Source organism: Sapajus apella, unplaced genomic scaffold, assembly GCF_009761245.1.
Source record: "Sapajus apella isolate SASKATOON/1434 unplaced genomic scaffold, GSC_monkey_1.0 scaffold30, whole genome shotgun sequence".
Taxonomy (NCBI): Eukaryota; Metazoa; Chordata; class Mammalia; order Primates; family Cebidae; genus Sapajus; species Sapajus apella.
Window position 1 is genome coordinate 1,501,778 of NW_022436970.1, and position 23,051 is coordinate 1,524,828.

A 23,051-nucleotide genomic window follows, 5' to 3' on the forward strand; every position below is an offset into this window, starting at 1 on the left:
ACTTTATCCATAGTTTTCCCAGAATGTTGTCCAAAACCACCTTCCCAGAGGAATCAAAAACATGCAGGTGAGTCATGTGTTTCACCTGACCCATTCATTTCACTATCCCAATCACCCTGATTTAATACAAAAAAAAGTCATTTATCACCTTATAACAAATAGAAATTAAGAAAAAAAAAGGAGTTAACGGAAATTAAGTAACTGCTTCTCAAATGCTTTCTGTATTTATTATTCCCTTGAAGTACAGTTTCTGTCTTGTATGTGCTATTCTGGGACTATGTCAAATATTTGTGATATGGCTAAAGGCTACCAGGGTGTAGTCTCCTTCCTCATTACCTATTCTGATAGTTACAAAACACTGAAGCTAGAAGGAATATCATATACTACACAGGTCAAACCTTCATTCTGCAGAGGCAGAAATGGAGCTTTAAGAAAGAGCTACTTAGGATTAGAGTCGGAGTCAGGACAAAAACTCAGTTATCTGACCCAGTCTAGGAGAGGTCAGAACATTCTGCTGAATTCATCTATCATAGTCTGTGAGCAACAACTTGGAAAAGAAGTCTTTCCTATCTACTTGCCTGAAATTTCTCCAACCAGTTTAACGATGCTACCTTTCTGCAGTGCCCTCACATGAGCCCACATCTATAAAACACTAGTGTATAAACAGTCTGAAACAAATTGCTCAAGGCTTCTCAGACCTCTTCCACCCAGGTTCGACAAAGGCTCGCTAAGTTGCAAATCATCAGAGGGGAAATAATGCAAAGCAAAGAAAAGAGTAAAAACAATTTATCCAATAATCACACACATTGCCCCTTTCTAAATCAAATGTTTAAATAAATGCAATGATGTATTTTCCTCCTGATAAACTTAGGATACCACTAAATCACTTCCAAATGTAGCAGGCACCCCTATCCTGCAAGCACAGGTGACTCAACCCACACAAAGCCAGCTTGTCTGCATATTGTACCAATCCCAGTAGATGCTCAAATAAATAGAGCTTCATTTGAAGACACTATGACAAGGCAAATAATTAAACATTCAAAGTCCCAAGCTGAAATTTGTATAATAATTTAAACAATCTTCCCATCACAAAGTCCATCTTGATATCTCTGTTTATAGGAAATGTCCCAAAGAGGCAGTCCATGTTACCACAGGGTTGGCCATACATTCCAGGTTACGAATCTTAATCTAAAAGGGCAGTGTCAGGCCTGGCTGTAAAAGAAAAAGAGCAACCCTCACCCAAACCACACACATACCAAGCACTACTGTTGTTACACAAGCGAAATCAGACATCAGTGATGTGACTCAGGATTCAGGCTTCTGTGTAACCCCCCCATGAAACACTGGGCCTACCTAGAAAATGAACTTCTCATCATCTTCCAAGTGTGTTCAGATGAACTGAAACCCTATAAACAATCACTACCAAGGAATTTCACATCCTATTGGCCTGAATCATTCTGACAGAGAATCTCATGTCTTCCTCTACCAAGACAGACTTGCAGTCACCTTAAAAAGCAACTTTTTTGGCCATTACACCTCAGCCCAAGATGGTCAATGGGTTAATATTCTTTTCTGAGCTCTTCAATTATGCTGCCTTCTGAGTCTGCGGGTTGGCAGGCAGGGCAACCCTGTCAGAGCTGCAGAGTTCTGCAGATGTCTCTGTTGTGTTCAGTCAAACTGAAAAGGAGAAAAAAAAGGCCCTCTGACAACAGACAGCTGTCAATTAAACGGCATGCTTACACGCAGTAGGCCAATGAGCGGCAGTGGAGGTGACAAGTGCTTGGCTAATCAGTGTGCCTATAAAATCACGGCCCTTCCCTGCGCCACTCACACCAGCACATGAGGTGACAGCATGTGTCGTCTTCAACCACCCCGGTTCTCCCCACCCCCAGCCTCATCAGTACCGTTAGAAGGCTCGGGTCAATGCAATATGCCTAGAAACAAAAATCAGACCAACAAAAACTGGCACAGGGAAAGAAATCCCTGCAGCAAAATGTCCTGAAAAGGGGAATACATTGATACACTAACCTATTCAGAGCTGGTTCACACTGATACTGAAAGAAGACAACGCATTAGATGCTGATAACAAAAATACTATCAGAAAAGAAGAGGCAAAGTTAGCCACCTGACCTTTTCCCAGTCCTCCATCTTGTCTTTTTCCCCTCTAGCCACCAGGGAGCACTTTGGGGCCAGATCCTTGAGGACACTGGAGATTCTGAGCTTTCACAAGTACCTCAATATTGGTGGTGAGGTCGATGGGTGGGGATGGAATGAATCAGAAAGTAGAGCTGAAAGAGAAATCTAGGGGTTCTATAGAACAGAAAGGTGAGCTCCCAAAATCTTCAGCTCAAAAATGCCTATCTAACCCAATCACTAAATGCTGAATTCACTAAGAAACTACCTGAGCCCGACAGATTTTTACTCATTTATGACAAAAACCTCTCTTTCTCCCTCCCCTAGCCCCTCTCTCTTCCTCTGCCCCCACCCCTGTCTGTCTCACTTCTCTATTGGTTTCTAAAAGAGCAGCTGATTAGAAGTAGAGAAATCAGGAAGAAAAACAAGGGGTGGCGGGGGGTGGTGGATAATTGGTAGCTATAGAGTCAAATTTGTGGCTGTCCACCTGCAGCACAGAAGACGAAACCACATCAGCTTATTTTAGATAAAGATGAATTTGAACAAAATACAAATACATTTAAACTTGACCCTGATTTCTTTGGGACCTTCCACGGCCATCCTATGCACCCACTACTTTTATTCAACTTTTCTTCTTCAGCTATCCCAAACAAGAGGCCAATCTGCCTGTCATGCCCAAAAGAAAACTCCCAAATGTTTTTATAAAATAACTTTTTTTAGATGGTTTCTCTTCGTTGCTCATACTGGAGTGCAATGGCACGATCTTGGCTCACTTCAGCCTCTGCCCCCCAGGTTCAAGCGATTCTCCTGCCTCAGCATCTCAAGTATCTAAGATTATAGGCATGAGCCACCACACCTGGCTAATGTATTTTTAGTAGAGATGGGGTTTCACCATGTTGGCCAGGCTGGTCTCGAACTCCTGACCTCAGGTAAACCGTCTGCCTTGGCCTCCCAAAGTGCTAGGATTACAGGCATGAGCCACCACGCCCAGGCAAAATAACATTTAAAAGACCTCTAAAGACTAAAAAGGTCAAGTGGAAAAGGTAGATATCAGGGATAAGTGTCCTTCATCGTTTGGGAGTCAAGCAAAAGAATTCACAGCAAAGTTCTGCTCCAAGGCTTGTCCAGCCCTGCTCCAGTTCTCAGGGCCCCTAGAGGCTCCCACAGTTTCAAGGCAATCAGACCATCGCTACTGGGTGCCAAAGTTGCAGAATGTCCACATGGCCACCACCATCAGCTCATTCCTGGAAGACAAAGCTGCCTTTCTTCAACGGAAATGTAAGAAGCTATTCAATCTCAATCTGCATTCATGACCAACAAGCAGGAACGGTGCCAGGACAGAGCCTGAGACTGGCCACCAACTCTCCAACATCAACACCTACACCACATTAGTCAAACCAGTACAGCACGCCCTACTCCTAGCAGCTGCCAGGTACCTCCAGAAGCATGCTGGGTCTCCATCCAGGGAGTCCCCATGGCTGGGTTGAATGACTACATTGCCAGAATGCCAGGCCAATCTGCAGAGTTCATTAGGGTTTGGGACACACCTGTTCCCTCCTCTGCCATGACTCTTTCAAAGCTGTAATATCATCCACTTAGACCCATGGACAGCCAATGCACCAGTATCACACAGCCATGGACATTCAGACCATTTCACATTCTTTGCCACCATTCCAGCTAATACTAGAATGGGTATCTTCTGACCCAAAGCTTTTTACTTTTTGTGGACTCTTTCCTAAGCATAAAAATCCAAGGAGCACAGTCATCATTTCTTGGTCAGATGCCAATTTGCAACATATAGTTTTGTAACTTTCCTCAAATCTCATCAAGTACTAGTTCAAATATTGAATACAACCTTTTATTATTAATTTAGAAAACACTGCTTACTACAAAAACATAAAACTCAAACAATACAGGAGCATGTCAAGGAAAAAGAAATATGTTTCAATATATGAAAGGTAAGGAGGTCATTCCACAGCCCTACTCTTCCCAATGCACAGCTCCATAGCAGAGATGAGAGCAGCTCCCAGAGGGCTAGGCTACTCTGCTCTCTTTTTAACCATCTGGATTTCTCTTCCACCAGATGAGAAACCAGGAGGGCTCAACCCTCTGACATTTAGTCTCCACTGTTCCTGAACATTTCTGGGGAGACTGGAATATAAGAGGTGCTTCAGGTGAGTAGCACCAGCAGCCACAGCACAGAGGCAAGGAAGGCACTGGTTTGCCAATGTGCCCATTTCCTCTTAAAGATTCAGATACACACGCACCATTTTTACGCTAGAACAGAATAAAGAGGGGGGGAATCATTTCTACAGAAGAAGAAGTTATTATTAAGAAAAAGCCTGGGCCGTAGAGCATTAGGACTATGGAAAGGTCTGACCATCCATCCATCCTTTGAAAGTCAAAGTGTAGTTCAGGTTCTCATTGGATCCTTCCATTCATGGCTCCAACATTTTTAATCTCTAAGTTGATTCCACATTTTCTCTATAGAACATGATGTAGGTGTCAGTTCGTGCTTCTGGCACATGGGCCTTTTGAGAATCACATCTACTGAAAATATAGCGTTGCCTGCCCTACTAGCCTTGCTCAGAGTTTGGGTCTAACCAGAACAAGGGAGGCCTTATCAGTCCTCTGGAGGCTGAAGATAGTCAAGGCTCTCTCTAGTTCCATTAGGGCCAACTGACACCCTGTCTTACACACTGGCTTCTTAGTTATTGTAAAGCTTTTACATATTTTGGGAGCTTTTCCATCAAAATATTCTGGAATGGCTAGAGGCTCAGACGTATTAATGATATCTGCAATGCATATGCTTTTTATCCAAGTTCACAGCTCCTGGTCACTGAGGGTAAACAGTGTTATCAGTGATTATTATGGATTTACTCAAGTATATTTTATTCCTGTCATTTATGAGCACTTGTGTTGGCTGGTATTTACAATGTCGGGATTCTGTCACTTTGGCAACCTTCAGAGACAACATTTTTCCAGTGTTACAGTGACATTTCAAAAACTCAGTATTTACAAGCAAACGACACCCTCTGGCTCTGTGACAGTATGATTCAATGGTAGCTTAACAAAGGGACAATCGTCTAGAAATTTCCTCAGGATGTGTTTCCGGCTGCTACTGGCTATTACTTCATGGTCTAGGTGACCTTTTGCTCTTTAGAAGAAAAAGGGTATAAAGACATCAAAGGAAAACTTCCGTGTTACAGGCTAGGAATTTTGCTTGGATTGTGTGGCTGTGTCTAAGCAAAGTCTGTGGTGTGATGACGACCAAACCTCAACATCTCTGAGCCTTCATGTTCCACTTCTACAAAGTGGCACTGGCTGCCAGATGATGTCTAGGTCCTTTCTGACCCTGTTGTTCTACCTTTAAGGATTTCGATGTTATAAATAAAAGCTAAGTCCATTGTCATCATTCATTTTCTTATGTCCTACAACAAGGTAACAAATAATAAAATCACATGAAGGAAACATGAAGAGGAAAAGCATGATCTACTCAATTCATCCACTTCTTCCCAGTTCTCCCCATCCTCTGCCAAGGTGTACCAGGGAGAGTGAAGGAGAATGAAACTTGGTGGATGAGATGTGGCTGGTGTTGCATTTCTCCCCTGAGCTTCAGGGCCATTTCCATTTCCAGGAGGACTGTGGTCCTTTTCACTACAACCAGGGAGTAGAGAGGTACCACTGATGGCAACAGATAGCATGGGTGGTGTGTGCCATGCCATAGCAATTGGTACTTACTTACACGAAACATTCAAAATACTATTTTTTGGCTCTATAAAGACAATGCTCCCGATATACAGATTGCTAGGTTCTTCGTACCCTCTTTAGAAATGCACACTTTTTCTTACTGGCAGACAGAGGTCCCAGCCTGGTAGCTAGGTAAGTGCCTCCATGAATGATCCCTAAGTTAATAATGAATAGAAAGCTGGAACCATCTATGGGAAGATTCTGTGGGCTACTTGCTATAACACGAAGCTACACCAACTGTAACCAGGGATAAAGAAGTAACAGAGAAAATGGCAAATCTGGATCCAAAGGAGTTTGTTTCCCAGTCTCAGCTCTGCTTTAAGAGTGAAAAAAAACTCTCTCAATCTCAGTTTCTGTTTTTTTTCTTTTCTTTTCTTTTCTTTTCTTTTTCTTGAGACAGAATCTCTCTCTGTCACCAGGCTGGAGTGCAGTGGCATGATCTCGGCTCACTGCAACCTCTGCCTCCAGGGTTCAAGTGATTCTCCTGCCTTAGCCTCCTGAGTAGCTGGGACTACGGGCATGTGCCACCATGCCCAGCTAATTTTTGTATTTTTAGTAGAGACGGGGTTTCACCATGTTGGCCAGGATGGTCTCGATCTCTTGACCTCATGATCCACCCACCTTGGCCTCCCAAAGTGCTAGGATTACAGGCGTGAGCCACCGCGCCCAGCCATCTCAGTTTCTTTATCAATAAAACTGGATTGAAAATAATTCCAGCCTCATGGGGTCACTGCCATGGTTAATTGAAGTCAAGATATTTTCATGGAAATGTTTAAATATAATAAGTTACAGGCTCACATGCAATTTGTTACTATTCTTAGTTCATTCATTCATTCACTCATCCATCCTGTGACTCTGGAACAAGCACTTCCTTAGTGCCCCTGTTAGATACTTCGGATAGAGATGACAAGCCTAGCCCTTGCCCCTCTCTGGCTGTAGAGAGTGATGACTGTGAGGAAAGAGAAAAGCCCCAGAGGCTTCCTGAGTACAGAAGAGAGGCAGTTCCTTCTGCCCTGGTTATAACATCCAGGGTCCCTGAATCGTGAACAACGCGGGTGAGTTACCTGGTAAAACAGATGTAAGGCAAGGAGAAGGGGAGGGAGAGCAAAGGTATTTCAGGTCCTTGTAAGGACAGAGAATCGTGAAAGAACTCGAGAGTACTGCAAGTAGCTCAGTAGGGCTGGATCATGAGATGTGAATGGTGAGTATGAAGGCTGAGGCTGGAGGGAGAAACAGGGGCCAGGCTACCATCATGCTAAGGACAGGCCCACAAAGCCACGGAAAAATGTTTTGTGGAGACTGTCACTCCTGCAACAGTGGGCAGCAGGCAGGTGAGGGAGAATGTGGGTGGAGGGGTCAGAGCAGCACAGGCAGCCGTGGTGGTGCCTGGGGGGACTAGGAAGCAGCAGCAGATTTATTGGTATTCTGCAAGCAGAATTGATGAGATATAGAAACTGAGGACTTTTGGAGATGAGGGAGATCGAGCAGTCTCAGACGGCGGCTAGGAGTCAGTCACCACGCCAAGGGACACAGATGGAAGAACTAATCCTGACAGATTAAATCCAATCAGTGGAATTCAAATTCAAAAGCACAATACCAAAGGTGAATTATCTATTTTTCTCCACTCACAATTTGGTAATTGTCAAATTCTACTCTGGCTTCTCGAAAAATAAATCCAAACACATGTAATAATACAAATTTGGAAAGTCATAAAAACATCCAGATGCGGTGGCTCACACCTGTAATCCTAGCACTTTGGGAGGCCGAGGTGGGAGGATCACTGTGGCCAGGAGTTCAAGACCAGCCTGGGCAACACAGCAAGACCCTGTCTCTTAAAAAAAAAAAAAGAAAGAAAGAAAGAAAGAAAAGTCATAAATACTAAGGCCTCATGATTACTACACTATAAGCTAAAGCCATCTGCCTAGAGAGCATGTCAGGATCTTCAGTGGGACATAAGGTGAGTTTCCCAATAAATATCTACTGAACACACAAAGTCAGAGTTTAGTAGAATATAATATTGTTGAAAGTTCTAAATGGTCTGATTGCTGGCTAAGGCTCTATAGAGCTGATTTGGGATCACTGCATTATTTCTAGAGCTATATGTGTCACTATCTAGAGCAAAGATAAAATTATTTTGCACCAGTTGGCTAAGGAAGATATATTAGATTGAACTCCATAGGAGCTTCTGATCTTGGCATCTATGAGCTTCTGAAAGGTACATTATAAAATTTTAGAGGCTAGTACATTTACCTAAATCATAATGGGATGAAAATCTGCTTTGTAATGAAATATGGATGGAGACAGTCTGGAGTCCAAAAACTGATAGGGTATGTGTACTATCTGCAAAAGGAAATTGAGGACAAGCTCTCTCGAAATAAATCAAAGAATAATCCCTCCCTGGACACATAAAACCCCAAACTTAAATGTTCTTTCCAGAAGACAAATGGCATCCAGGACTTGCACCCTCAAAACAGACTCAAGCAAGTCTCACGTGGTTGCTAGCTGGGAGCAGCATTCTGGGGAATAAGTTTATGTTAGTGACTTCTCTTTGGCTGAGACAGTTACATGGCAGAGATGCAGAAAGACTCCTTGAGGGACGATGTCACAGCAGTGGCAGCTGTTGACATTCTTCTTTGCCACATGTCATTGTCCATACAAATCTTTTACCACCACTGATGTTGTGTTGTACCAGTTACTCTACACATGACAGTTCTGCGTTACTGAGCTCAGCGTGAGAAACAGACTTCACAGTTCAAACGTAATAGATGTAATAGATAATATACATTTTCACAGGAGTGAACCACACCCCAGAGAACAAAGTTCGGCTGATGGGACTTCAAAGCAGTGGCAGGGCCCAAGTTAAGGTATATCCCCCAATTTTCATGAGTTTTGTTCAAAAAGTTTGTTTACAATTCATAATCTATTTTTTATTTAAATTTTCAATTTTTTTGTATATGACAAAATTGAAACTCTTCTAAGACTTCACATTCTGATTCCTTTAGGATTTGAGATCTGAGTTGTAAGCAACGTCCCTCTCTAGGACCCAGCCCACTATCCCATGAAACCTGGCATCTCTGTGAACCAGGAGTGGGACAGAAAATACTGTGGGAGAACACAGAGTGAGCAGAATCTCCTGGGCCCAGGTAAGTCCAAATGGAACCAAAAGACCACCTGCTGATTTTAACCAACATTCCTAGCAAAAAAGAACTTTTTTTTTTTTTTAAACAGAGTCTTGTTCTGTCACCCAGGCTGGAGAGTAGTGGCATGATCTGGGCTCACTGCAACCTCCGCCTCCCGGGTTCAAGAGATTCTTGTGCCTCAGCCTCCCAAGTAGCTGGGATTACAGGCATACACCACCACGCTCAGCTAATCTTTTGTATTTTTAGTAGAGAAGGGTTTTCGCCGTGTTGGCCAGGCTGGTCTCAAATTCCTGTCCTCAAGGGATCCACCTGCCTTGGCCTCCTGAAGTGCTGGGGTTACAGGCATGACCCATCATGCCTGGCCCAAAAAAGGAAATTCTTTATTTAAACATGTAACTATTTTCTATCCTGACTGGTTGTCAATACTGCTACTAGAATTACCAGGCAGGATGGAGCGTGCCTACAGTCCCCGCTACTCAGAAGGCTGAGGTGGGAGGACTGATTCAGCCCAGGAGTTTGAGCCCCACGTGGACAACACAGAGAGACCCAATCCCCCTACAACCCCCCCCCCAAAAAAAGAATATCACTACTTGATTTTCTACCTTCTCAATAGCAGACACCACCTCATATTTATCTGTGACTTGATCCCATGAAATCATCTGCTTTCTGACTTTCATCAGAGCATCTTTTCTCTGAGTCTATGTTCCCTTTAGGGACGGTATTCACCTCTAACCACTCCCACGGTCCAGTTATACACAGTTCATTTGAATATCACAAAATGCTGTTTTGTTTTGTTTTTAAGAAACAACAGATAAGGAACCTGCTTATTGTCCCATAACTGTGTGTGTATGTCTGTCTGTCTGTCTGTGTGTGTGTGTGTGTTTCATATATAGACATATATATAGTTCATATATATATTGACATATATATATGATACATATGTTTCCCATATAGTGGGCAACTTGTCTTTTTCAATTGTTTTCTATCAAAATATAAAGCAAATGTAGAAAAATTTCTTCTTGGTTAAATCACTGTATATAGGCATGACTGACTCACATTAAGACCTATATAAATACCTTACATAAAATAAGTTTATGCTCATACTTTTATATCACTAAATATTTTACTCTTATTCCTTCTTTGGATAAAAACTATTCTGTAGACGTCTATTATTGACCCAATCTTCCACAAGTATTAAGAATGTTGGCTGGGTGCAGTGGCTCATGCCTATAATCATGGCATCATAGCATTTTGGAAAGTCTAGGTAAAAGGACTGCTTGAAGTCAGCAATTTGATACAGCCTAGACAACAAGGTGAGACCCTGTCTCTACAAAAAATAAAAACGTTAGCCAGCCATGGTGGTACATGCCTGCAGCCCTAGCTACTCAAGAGGCTAAGGAGGGAGGATCGCTTGAGCCTGGGAATTCGAGGTTGCAGTGAACCATGACCGCACCACTGCACTCCAACCTGGGTAATACAGTGAGATCTCTTATCTAATTTTTTTTAAGAGTAGGCGCTAAGGTAAAGTATTTAATCCAATAGGAATCCATCTGCATATGCTTTGTATGGCCTACTAACTCATTCTCTCTTCATGTTACTTCCTATTCTGCCATTATGATGATCAAATGGATCTCAAAGAAGCTTATAAAAATCACAAGGCATAAGATGAGTTATAATTTTGATCCCGATTTTGTGACCTTTGTATGTATTTATTTAATAATCACTTCAGAGTTCAAGCTGCATGTTAGGGTCCTTTCCCTTTAACTTTATTCTGGTCAGATTCTCAAAATGTTTGCTGCATGCAATTTGTATAATTTTTTTTAATATGTAAAGATGAGAGGAGAAGAAAAACAAAAGTGAGAATAGATGAAAGTAACTTACCATCAAAGTATGAGGAAAGCTAGCTACTCAGCTAAATAAAAATAACATATTTAGTGACTTGTAATATAAGAATAAAGTTAACTCACTTGGGTCTCAAGAGGTCTGCAATATGATCTTTGCAAAAGGTAGCTTGCCAATTTAATTGAGGCAGGAGTTATTTAATTTTTTTACAGGTATAGTTTTCAATAAAACTACATATGCCTATAATACTGCAACGGCAGATGTGTCTCGATTATTAGAGGTGGGCTCGAGGGAATATATACAATGGATCTCGAAATCTGCAAGCAGCTGTTTGTGGGGGGCTGAAATGATGGGGGAGGGCGTTGTACCACACACACATGTTCTTTAAGTGCAGCAATGTTTTGTTATTTTACTGCAGGTGTATTACAGAGATGAAATTTAATAACTTACTGTATACAATACCAATAAAACTGAAAAGATTCAGTGCCCTGCTGTTCATTATCACAGTACAAATGAGCTCAGGATATTCTATGTGTGTGAACAGCAAAACCCCAACACACAGAGACCTCCCCCACGTACAGAGCTCTAGAGGGTGGGTACTGCCTGAAAACCTCAATGATACTCCTCCGTAATTATTCCATAGCATGGAATTGTTGTTGTTCCAAATGCACACAAACATGGCTTTGAGGTGCATTGAAAATAACCTATATCTGGTATTTCAGTCATAGAAATTGTTCATTGGAAGATGTCTTCTGAAAGGAGAGGAAAATGGAAATTAAGGATATGTAGGTTTCATTAAGAGCCCTAAGAATGTGAACAGTGATAAATATATTCTATTCAACGAGATCTGGTGAAGTGCCGGGCAAAAGTTGCTCTCCCGCCAAAATGCGACTTTGCCCTTTGTTAAGTACAAGAAATGTCTGAGGAAAATAAGTGCCACACTATGAGAAAAGCAACATTTGCGTGTTGGAAATGCTAAGGCAAATGCAAAGAAGTATTCTTGCCGGATTCGGTTTTCTCCTCCCCAAGAAACTACTTCTATGAGATTAAAAAAATAACACACTGAACATGAAAGGTCCATGCTTTAGGAAGCTCAGTTGGTCTGTGAGTGGAAGCACATGTAAACAAACCACGTCAATATCCAAAGCCCACACACAATTTTTCAAAGAATGGGGTGCTTCAATTCTAATCAGGTTATCACTATCAGGCATGGCAGCAGACTCAACGATACCTGCTTCTTTTTTAAAGTATTTTTTTCTAAAGTCCGTTACTTCAGATTACAGGCTTCTGTTGCTATCTTTCAGCATTGCCAATATTTTAATTTGGGGGTTCCGTTCTAAAGAGTTTCAGTAAAAAGCCCCCAACAATAAAATAATATCAAGCATGACCTTCAATAAATAAGTATTTCCGTCATTTCACATTGAAACATTGTCCTGATGTTGAATTCGGAGTATACTGCCTTTCTTACGGAAAGAGGCTACAGGGCTGTATTGAGCTCTACAGGATATGCAGATACATTTCAACATTAAATTATATCAGATACACCTCAGCGTTAAATCAATTATTTGTTTGGTCATTAATTGATTTTCTGCTTTGTCTTTACCTATCAGAAATACAAAGATGAAGAACTGTAGTCCCAATCGCTAGAAACTATTTTAAAAACCCTTAATGGTTTTCGTAAGAAAAGAAGTAAATGCCACAATCCTGGTGAAATTTCAATTTGGGTACGAGAAGTCCATTTCTTTGGTGTCTCATAAATCATCTCAAAGCAATTTCAATGGCTTTTTATGCACTAACTGCCTGTCCTTGCCTATGCTCCTAGTACATATTCTGTTGTTTCATATATTTTACAAGTGGGCTAAATGCCACAATCGAAAAATTATTGGGTCATATTTAAGAATGTGCTAAAGGTATTGTTTCAGACTCTTGCTGTATGTAGTTCCTGTGTTTTTGGAACAACAATGTGATCTATAATGAATCCAACTTTTTATAATAGCAAACCATATTCTGCCTACATTGCACAAAAAGCAAAGCCAAAACGTAATCTATACATTTTTAAGAAAGTGTTCATGCTGTTGCTAAAATGTGAATTGGCATATTCTACCCCAGCCTTTTCACAGGAAATCCTCATTGGTTTTAAGGAAATTGCACATGCTAATTCTGAGGATGTTACTGAATAGATTATTCATATCATCTTTTTTCCCCCCGTTAAGGCTGGGCGGTCTGGAATGATACGATCTGCCCTTCGCTATGCCTTTCCCTACCGACTGTTCCGAGTTCTAGCTAACGCTGAACAGAGCTGAGTGCAGCTACTCTTAGGTACTGTGTCAGGTCCAGATCCTCTAGTGGGCCTGCAATTGACCAGACAGGGTTTTCTAGATGAGAACTAACATGGGCTTCTGGGCCTAAAAACTCTATCATGGGCTTAGGTAGCAGGGAACCCAAGTTGGAAAGCACCGGCTTTAAAACAAAACATTACTTAGAGTTCAGAGCCTGGCTCTGAAACTTACTTGAAGCAAATGATTTGAGGTCTACTTGCTTTACGTCTCTGAGCATCCGTTTCTTAATTATTAAGGGAGGATAATAATAACCATTTCAGAGATTTAGATTGGCACCTAATACTAGTTACCCAGACTTCCTTTAGATTAAGCCCAAACTCTCTTTTAGAAATTCCCTCATTTTGACATTGACTATCAACCATGTCCGGATTGTGAAAGGACTGAGGCAGGGATTATTAGCTGATCCCTGACAGCGCAGCATCACAGAACTTCACAGCAACCCCTTCAAGTCAGCCGGTCAGCTACTGATGATTAACCTTGTGAGATGTTTACTAACAATTATAGAGTGGCAATATGAGAATCGAGAGAAACACAGCTAGGGGCACAGAGGTTGTTGCAAGGTTCCAAATTTCACCAATTTGGAAAGAATACAGAAGTTTGGTTTACAAGGAAACATGCCTATAATTACCTCCCTCCTCTTGCAGTTAAAGCTCTTCTGACCATCAGCCTGAGCCATAACTATTTTTCTTATCAATATACCTTAAGATTATCAATATATCTTAAGAGATTTCAATAATACTTTAGTGCTTCCAGCATCCTCCAAGTCCAATGAAACATATTAAAAACAATAATTATTATGACACACATTCAATATGAAACATGAAACTGATAGTGTTAAAATGAATGATGAAAGAAACTGCCTCTTTATAGAAGAATCTTAGCTATAAATGTGGAAGGAATGACGGAATTTTAAAAGAATCGCCAGTTTGAAGTGCTCAGTTAAAATAACTGATTCAGGCAAGGGTCATCAATGTGTGCTAAACCATTAGGTCAAAGGTTGTTGGGGTAAAAGGGTATCTGTCTAGTGCTAAAGTATCAATAGAAATATTATTTGTTAATTGCAGAAGGGGAAAGGTTCTTTACGATAGAACAATTCAGTTTACCAGGTGATTAAACTTAGCATCACCAATAGCGGCATGGCCCCACATCCTATTGGAATGTAATTTGAAGCACACAGCATCCTCAATGAAGTACTCCAGCCAAAAATGATTAACCTGAACCTGCATAAACCTTTAGACCGAATTTTAAATTTCTAGGCAAAACAAGTGATGAACAAAATTAAACAGCACCACAAGGAAAAGAAATCTAATAATTCTAGAAAGGGGAGTGTTTTATAGGACAGTCAGCCTGGTCTCTTTAAAGTCATTATCATTCAAACAAACCAACAAAAAAATTACTTGGGAGAATCCCTTAAGCCCAGAAGTTTGAGTCCATCCTGGGTACCATAGTGATACCCCATCTCTAAAAAATAAATTAGACAATTTAAAAAAGAATAAAAATAGAGGAACAGCTCTAGTTTAAAATAAATTATAAAAAGACACAGAAATCAAATGCCACACGTAAATGCAATGTCTTTTTAAAAAAAGCTACTGAACACATTTGCATAAGGACAACTAAAGAAATCTGAATATGGATTGAGATTAAGAAATTATTGTTAATTTTTTTAGGGCTAATAAGGGTATTTTAGTTAGGCAGGCAAGTGTCTTATTTTTAAGAGATAAGTACTGAAAAATATATGGGTGCGTTCTTATTAAATCTGCAACTTAAAATGGTTGGTTCACTGAAAAACACGTCTTCTAATATACATTATACACACAGTCAAGCAAATACTGTATAACAAATACTAGCAATGGTTTAACCTAAATAGTAGGTATGTGGCATTCATCTTATTATTTTTTCAACTGTTCTAGATGCTCAAAAAATTATGCTATGTGAGGTTAAAAGTAAGTAACAAGAGCTTGATTTTTCCCCGTTAATATACACGAAGCTGCTGGTGGGGACAGAAGGGAAGGTATATAAGATCCTTTTGTTTTTCTCCCAAGGATCTAACACATCACTACAGGGTCAATAAATATTTCTTAACCAATGCGATAAAAGAATGGACCCATTCTCCCCTTTGATAAGTACTGGCTAACTTTTGGAAGATGGGTACACCCATAGCAATCCCCCAAAATGAATGAGCTCCTGCCTGAAAAATACCACTCAGGGACACAGTCGCAATGACATACACACTGCAAACTCAGGCACTGTGATGTCTGAAACTGTCACGACGGTCACAAAATATCCTGTCCTACTGTTCACACTGGTACATTTCAATGCTCAGACCAGCATTCTGACCTTTGGTTCCAATAACACTTCTACCAGAACCACTGATCATCTATAATTCCCTCATTCAGGCCTTTACAGATACACAGGCCTAGGATGGTGAAGTCACCAGGTGAATGACAATTTAGCCCCCTCAGAAGTCAGCGTGGGTGTCTCTCCATGGTATGACTTTGGTGTCCTTCCAGAGCCTGCACAGCACGTTAGAAGGAAGAGCTTCCAAAGGACTTTTTTTGGGAGAGGGCAGTTTTCTGGTTTTCGTAGGCATGAAAAAGATGCTCACAATATGGTTCGTGTACATTGCTATTCAGACCTTACTCCCTCAAAATGGCTTCCAAAAGTGATGCTGAGGAAACAAACACTGGGTCATTGCAATTTTTGCCCTGCTAGGCACATGGTCCACATGCAAAATGAAACAGACGTGGTCACTGCCCTCTAGGAGTTTACAGAGTTATGTGGATATCAGCATGTAACAAACACATAAAAATGACAGCAAATTTTAAAAAGCAAGACGAAGAGAAGCAGGTGCTGAGGCCCTGCAAGGGAGAGCGTCCCAGGAAGGATGCATAGGAACCTCGACGGATGTGCTGAACACTCAAAATAAACACTTAGGCTTCAGAGCAAATTTAAAAAGCAATGCGTACTTCTGCTTGCGTGAGGCCTAAATTGTCAACTTCATAATAGACAAAATAATTTTGTGCCATTTTCGCTTAATTCTATTTTGACTTTAGATAAGAAAAACTAAAAGAGGCCAAAAGTTTTAGAATTAAGTCATGTGTAATACCTACTGAATCAAAAATAAAAATAACAACACAAAGAAATGAATTCTGAAATGTGAAATTCATTTTGGAATCAACTACATGCTTAATTTCGACAAACCCAAAATAAGCAACCCTATGGGCAAACTAAGTCGCATATAAAGAAACTCCGTTTCCTCCCTAGTCTCAAAGTTCCTGGAAATTAATAACAGTTCCCTAGATTAGGTCTAATTCTTAAATTCCATTAGTCATTTTAAGATCTAAACATCAAATAACTTTATCAGCATAGTCCTGGTTTGATTACTTGCCGAGGAAGAAAAAGAATTTGGATGAGGTTAAAACCTTGGACTTCACTAGAGAAAACAAGATATGGGCTGGGACACTCAGTTGTGGAATTCTTTATAAAGATTTCAAGGCATCTTGCTGATTTTCACCATATCACTAATTTTCACTGCCTTGTAAATGAAGTTCATATGAAATATATTTTCATGCCTTGAATAATCAAATTAATGCAAAGAGCCTAAAAGCATTTTCAAGGTCAGTAGTAATGCCATACGTTGAACACAAGTTATTAAAATAGAGTATATTTCTACAGAACATTCTAAGAAATGATAAAACGTAGCTGCACATTAGAATAACCTGGGGAGTTGTCAGAAATGCACAGGCCCAACTCATAAGATTCTAATTTGATTGGTCTCAGATAGGACCCAGCGCTCGCGCTCTCTCTCTCTCTCTCTCTCTCTCTCTCTCACACACACACACACACACACACACACACACACCCCTGATAATAAAACCATGACTTTAGACCTGGGCTATATCCCAGGAAGAAAATACAAACAATTCCTGATAATAACTCTAAACTTCCATTTAAGGGGAGAACTAACAACAATCATTTGTTTTGATGTCATCATCTCATTCAAAAAAAAAAAAAAAGATTTCAGCAAAATTTAAAAGTTTGCAAATCGCCAGACATTCTATTCAAAGTAGCAAAAGAGGCCAAAAGCAAATGACATTTTTTCCCTTCCATTTGCAATGATGCCCATTAGGTATTAGCTACTGGCTATTATAGTATTAAGGTTCGACCATCTTGCTAAAAACTTTATTCCCATTCATTTTTGTTTCTGTCAGACTTTCCATTAGAAATTTTAATTTTCTTTGCCAGCTAAAAGGAGTATGAGGTTACAATTTGGCAAGAACACGTTAAGCTGGGTGTGATTTCTGTACCCCGATTTGACTTAAATTAGTTTTGCCATATTTAGTAAGAACTCGAAATAGTCCGTTTCTCTACTTTTGCTTATCTTTTGGTTCATTTTCTATACAATTTTAAAGGTCTCAAAAAGTCACCATGTTTATTTCTGATAATTTCACGTGGAAATGCATTAATGAAATAATATTATCCCATTACTATTTTTAATGAAAACAACTTAATTGCCAATAAAGAACCTACTGGCTTTCATTCTTCTGTTAAAATATATCCATTTTAAAAAGCACCATATATCAATCAGTATTAGTGTTAAATCCTTAAGAGAACTCTAATGGATCTATATCTATTTTTTAACTTGATGTATTTCTGAAACAATACACATAGCACAATAATAATGTATTCCTCCAGGACAACACTTTACTACCTGTTGCTTGCCACCACTCTGTCTCTATGCCAAACAAAAGGCTATTGGGATTGGCATAGGCATGTTTCCATACAGCACTCCTCATCCCTTTAAGTCCACAGTTATAATAGTCCACTGTTAAAAATGATAAAGCAGCTTTTGGAGCTCCTTAGGGCATACCATCTAAAGGTTTCCTATTCCGTATCTCAATCATATAGTAAACAGAAGAAAAACAAAAGCCTCCCCTCCACGAGTCACTCACCTTGTCACACAGTGAGGAATCATTTCAGCTGTGATCTGCTATTTAGACTTGAAGCCCAAGATACCAAGATTTTGCCTTTCTCTTTGGTTTGCATAGCTGGTGTTGTAGACAGGGATTCAAACAACAATACGGCACAAGAGAAACTGATTCACTGGAAGACACACTATGGTCTGTTCTATTCTCAAATTTCACAGAAAGCAGAAATTCATACTCTGTACATTTTTCATCTTCAGCCCCTATTTCCCTCCGTCAGCAAATTTCCAAAATTTCACTTTTATTTATCCCTAAGTAATCACACTGTTTATGGAGATTGCTGCGACCACACTAAGCACAGAGATAGTCGACTCCTGCAAGACTCACAGCCACGAAGCACAAATTAAGAATGAAGGAATCTCCACACTCCACGGCTATATTACGAAGGCTTTTTAAGAAAAGCATATGCAGTCATAATGCTATATACAAAAGAATTTTCCTGGACATTACTGCCTCAAAACGAACCTCCCAAGGCCCAGAAATTCAGCCATCACACACCAGTCCGTCCACCTATCTTCCACCCTCTGCCCCTTTCCACTTCTCACCTTGTGTTCGCAAAAAAAAAAAAAAAAAAAAAAATTAACTTCAGTTTCACCCGAGGGAAGTATTCCCCACAAACGGAGAAAGGAGGGTCTGTGTTCTGCACACACACAGACAGACTCACACGGTCTGGATGATGCTTTCACAAGTTAAGGGGCCTCACGCTTACTCAGCAGAGGAAATCTTTGTGTCTGTGAGGAATCACGCCAATTCCTATTAGTAAGAAAGGATACCGGGGCGAGGAAGCCTATTCTCTCAATGACCAGAAAAGGGGGCCCAGCGAAAACAGAGACCTCTGCCATGACCATCTGCAGAAAGGAAGGATGTTGTCAACTTTCTTCTCCCCAAAACTCTAATGACCTCCGCCTTGACCCTCAGAAACCAGACCCACAGGAACACGCTCTTCTGCAGGAACTGAGAGCTTTACACCAGAGACACAGCACTCAGAGGCTTGTCGCCCAGGCTATCTAGCCCGAACATTTGCACTCACATTCCAAAGATGTTTCCGTTGCACTGGAATGGCTGTAAATTTCTTTCCTGCAGAATTCTTTCCAAACAAACTGCCATGAACTGCACTCCGGCAGGAGCTCTTAACCAAGCACCGTTCACCTCAGCACAACAAATCTTTCAGATGCCGAATATGACTGAATTGGTGGCTGGGCCAAGGGAGTAAACTTTAAAAATGCAAATATATACAGGAAAAAAACAAACACACCAACCCACCAGAAGTCGTACCTTTTTCTATGTCTGATACGAAAAGGAAACTTTCCTCATAGGTTCAATTTAATTATAAAAACAAAATTTTGCTTACATTTTTCAGGGGTATATTAAATGGGTTGTTTAAAAAAAAATCAAAATAGATTTTCCCCCCATAAAGAACATGAGAGAGTGAGAGTTCAAGAGAGTAAGCATCCCCTTCCAGCATTTTTTTTTAAATACATTCTGTTTGGGTGAATAATAAAAACAGTAGAGGGTTTTGAATATTAAAGAGGATTATTAAATTCCATCAAGAGTTTTCCAAAGTAAGAAACCAATGCACTCATAAAAAGGAAGTATGAATTTAAAAAAAGATTTTAAATACATGATTAATACCGACACTGAACTGAAAAGTATCTATAAAAACTCAATTGTCTTGAAACAAAGCTCACACTTTTAGCTATTGATAGTATTTTTCGAAATGGGCTTTCTCTGGAGAGTTTAAAGTATACAAATGCAGAGTGCCCAGAGACACAAACACACACATGCTATACCCTTGTATTACACTGGCATTTTATTATTTAATTAACGTACTCTTATTTTTCTAGCTCACGCATACTTCCCTTGAGACGGCTTTGCTGTTAGCCTGCTGGCCTTGACTTCCAGCCAAAAACAATTCAGAAACAAAAAGGGACAACAAATCATATTTTCACAGACATTTTTATCCCTCAATCCAACCCTGTTTTCACACAACATCATACAGCCCCTATGAAAACTATAATTTAGGGCAATAGCCACCCGAAACCCAGGGTCTGACACATGACTCTGCGAAGCCTTTCCTGCGTAAGAAATTCTTAAGTTCTTAATTGCAAATAAACTCTTTTGATAGAACCACTTTCACCGACATTGCTGGTTTGCAAACAGTGCCACTGGTATCGGCTGATGGATTAAAAAATAAAAACAAGCCCAGGAATGTAGTTCTGATCCAGCAGTGATCTAAAGATGAGGTGTTTATTAGTTCTAAGCTCTGTGTTATTTCATTACTTAAAGAGAGAGCCATCATCTGACTTGCCAGTGCATCTTTAGTGTCACAGTTTAAAATGCATCATCTAATTTAGAAAACAAAGTGATTTCCCAGGTTAATCCTCTCAACCCTCCGCAACAGAGATTCTCACTTACCTGGTGGCAACCCTGTAAGTTCGATTCTCTCCCATAAGATGAGTATGAGCCCCTTTCTGTTTTACCTGCCAAGAGAAACGACAAAAACGTGTAAATTATGTTTTTCCTTCAAAAAAAAATCTCCTCCAGGTAAAAGACATCTACTGCTCTTCCCCGATGTTTACATACGTAAAGTAGGCACTACTGGCAATGTATGCAAGCAAGAGAGGGAATAGCACTTCCTCACTCTGGCTATGATAAACTGAAAAAAAAATATCCTTCATTCCTATTCTTAGCCAAACTGCTCCACACTTCCAAAAACTGTCATTCCAATGGCCTCCACTTTCTCTAACAAACAAATTGTCACTCTTTATTTTCACTTTTCTCTTGCACAAAATTTAAACAATTTCATTTTTATTTACACAGCAGGCAAATTATCTATGTAATGACCCTAGCCTAGTAATTCCCATTGATTATATTGACACTTAATGGTGAGGCCAAAACTAATCAATCACAGGCTCTCCAGATGGTGAATTTAGCAAAGAAACTATTCAAAATTCTGAGTCTCTCTCTTTTTTAAAAACTCCATTTCCCAGGAGTGAATCCCATCATGATCAAGATGATGATGGAATTTACATTTGGGAAACAGGGCTTTTGAAAAATTGCCTACTCTGAACCCAGGTTCAGATTCCACCAAGAGACCCATAGGAATTCTCACAGCCCGATATTCATCTGTAGACTGCTCTACAGAGATCTGTAGACCCTTCAATGCTATTGGCCACATGTAAGAATAAAATCAAGGGTGTTCATTTGTTTCTTTTAAAGTTCAGTCCCATTAATCATTAGGGAAGATAATGAAATCACATCACAAGAGATCTAAGCAGCAGAGTCCAGATAGTGACCTGTGGAGAATCATTGTGGAAATCTGTCCATACCAGAACATTAAAAAGGGCTAAAAGAGGCAGGCAGGTGCCCAAGACCCCACCCCATTCAAGTCTGAAGGATACTTCTTTCCTCAAGGCTGGAGCTTTACAGTAATTATATGTGATACATAGGACTACACTATATTCTGTTTTCCAATGGGAAAACTCTCAACTTGTATTTTGAGAGGTTGAATCGATTTCTTTCTGAAGTTTACAACCCCCAAGTTTTCCCCTCTCAACTGAACACAAATGCTAAAAGTAACAGTAGTCTTTTTATCTTTTAGGTCAATGGCAATGGCAATGTTATTAAGAGTATGCCTTCCTGACACCACACAAAGAATGTATCTTTCATACATTTATATTGATAAATTTTCTATCTGGTCAAAGGGTACCCTGTATCTAGGTCACTAAATATATAAAATGGATGGTGGTTTTCAAAGAAAGCCAAGCCTAAGTCTTAAAATTAACCCCCTGTTTCCCATCATTAACTTTTCTACCGATTTTAATGAATCTTAAAGTTGGGAAAAACACGTCCACCCCCATTTCTGGTCCAGTGGTCAGTGCAAAGTATAAAATCAATGCCCATATCGGTTTCAATTTCAGTGAAACACGACACTATCGCACAGACTGTCAGTCTTAGAAGATCTAACAGAATAACTTCCATTGTATGAGGATTTTACATTGAAGAAAAGATACATTTATACTGTATCAGCAGTGTGAATGGTCACACAGATATATTTACTCATCTGTGTACATCAGATTTAAGCTACTTGTACCCTTTAACCTCTCTCTATAAATATTACAAACAGAAAAAGCTCGACCTTTACGAGCTATCAAAGGACGCGTCTCCTTCCTTAAGCTCTTGCGTCTAAGAATGCTTCAGTATCACCATTACATCCCTTACTTTGACGTAATATTCACTTGTTTAACAGGTAGATAGGAAGGCAGAAAGCTAAGCAGGTGAGGACGCAGGTAGAAAGACAGAAAGATGGAAAAAGTGGAATTTGCCCTGACTTCCTAAGAGGCTGACCATCTAGTGTCCTGTTTCGGTAATTTCTAAAAAATTGAAATGTAAAATACAGTTTAAGGAAGAAAAACCATCTATTTTTTTTTCTCTAGAAGGAATTCCTGAAGCTATCCCCTATAGAATTTCACCACCCAGCATTATTTCCCAACTCAACTCCAACACACAGTACTGGAGGGAGATTTTTCTGCCAGGATTTGCCTCACTTACACGTATAGGTTGGGCTACTCCTTCCATTATTTAACAGCTAAAAGGGCAGTGCAAACAGTAAGGATTTTAAAAGGAGACACAGAATAAGTAGGAGAAAAAGAAAGAGAGGAAGAATGGAATGCAGAGAGCAAGGGGTAGGAAAGGAAAGAGGGAGGGGGAAGAGGGGAGGAGATGAATATGAATTCACGCTACAGAGTCCCCGAAGTACTCTTGGCTACATGGAACCCGGCATTCTTTACTATCATATCAGATACAGACTGCTTAATCTTAATTTTGCTTGTTAAAAAATATTTATCCAGATACAAAAATAA

At 40.1% G+C, this 23,051-nt stretch overlaps 1 protein-coding gene across 44 annotated transcripts in view; it reads right to left on the reverse strand.

Annotated features, from left to right (window-relative positions):
• Window positions 1-23,051, reverse strand: part of TCF4 (transcription factor 4) — a 370,299-nt gene that overhangs the window by 159,968 nt on the left and 187,280 nt on the right. For 40 of the 44 annotated variants that reach the window (XM_032293849.1, XM_032293840.1, XM_032293844.1 and 37 more), the window contains one exon: window positions 20,605-20,669. In XM_032293849.1, the coding sequence (XP_032149740.1) occupies window positions 20,605-20,669 (65 nt within the window). The other 4 variants (XM_032293862.1, XM_032293858.1, XM_032293854.1 and 1 more) reach the window with 3 other exon arrangements.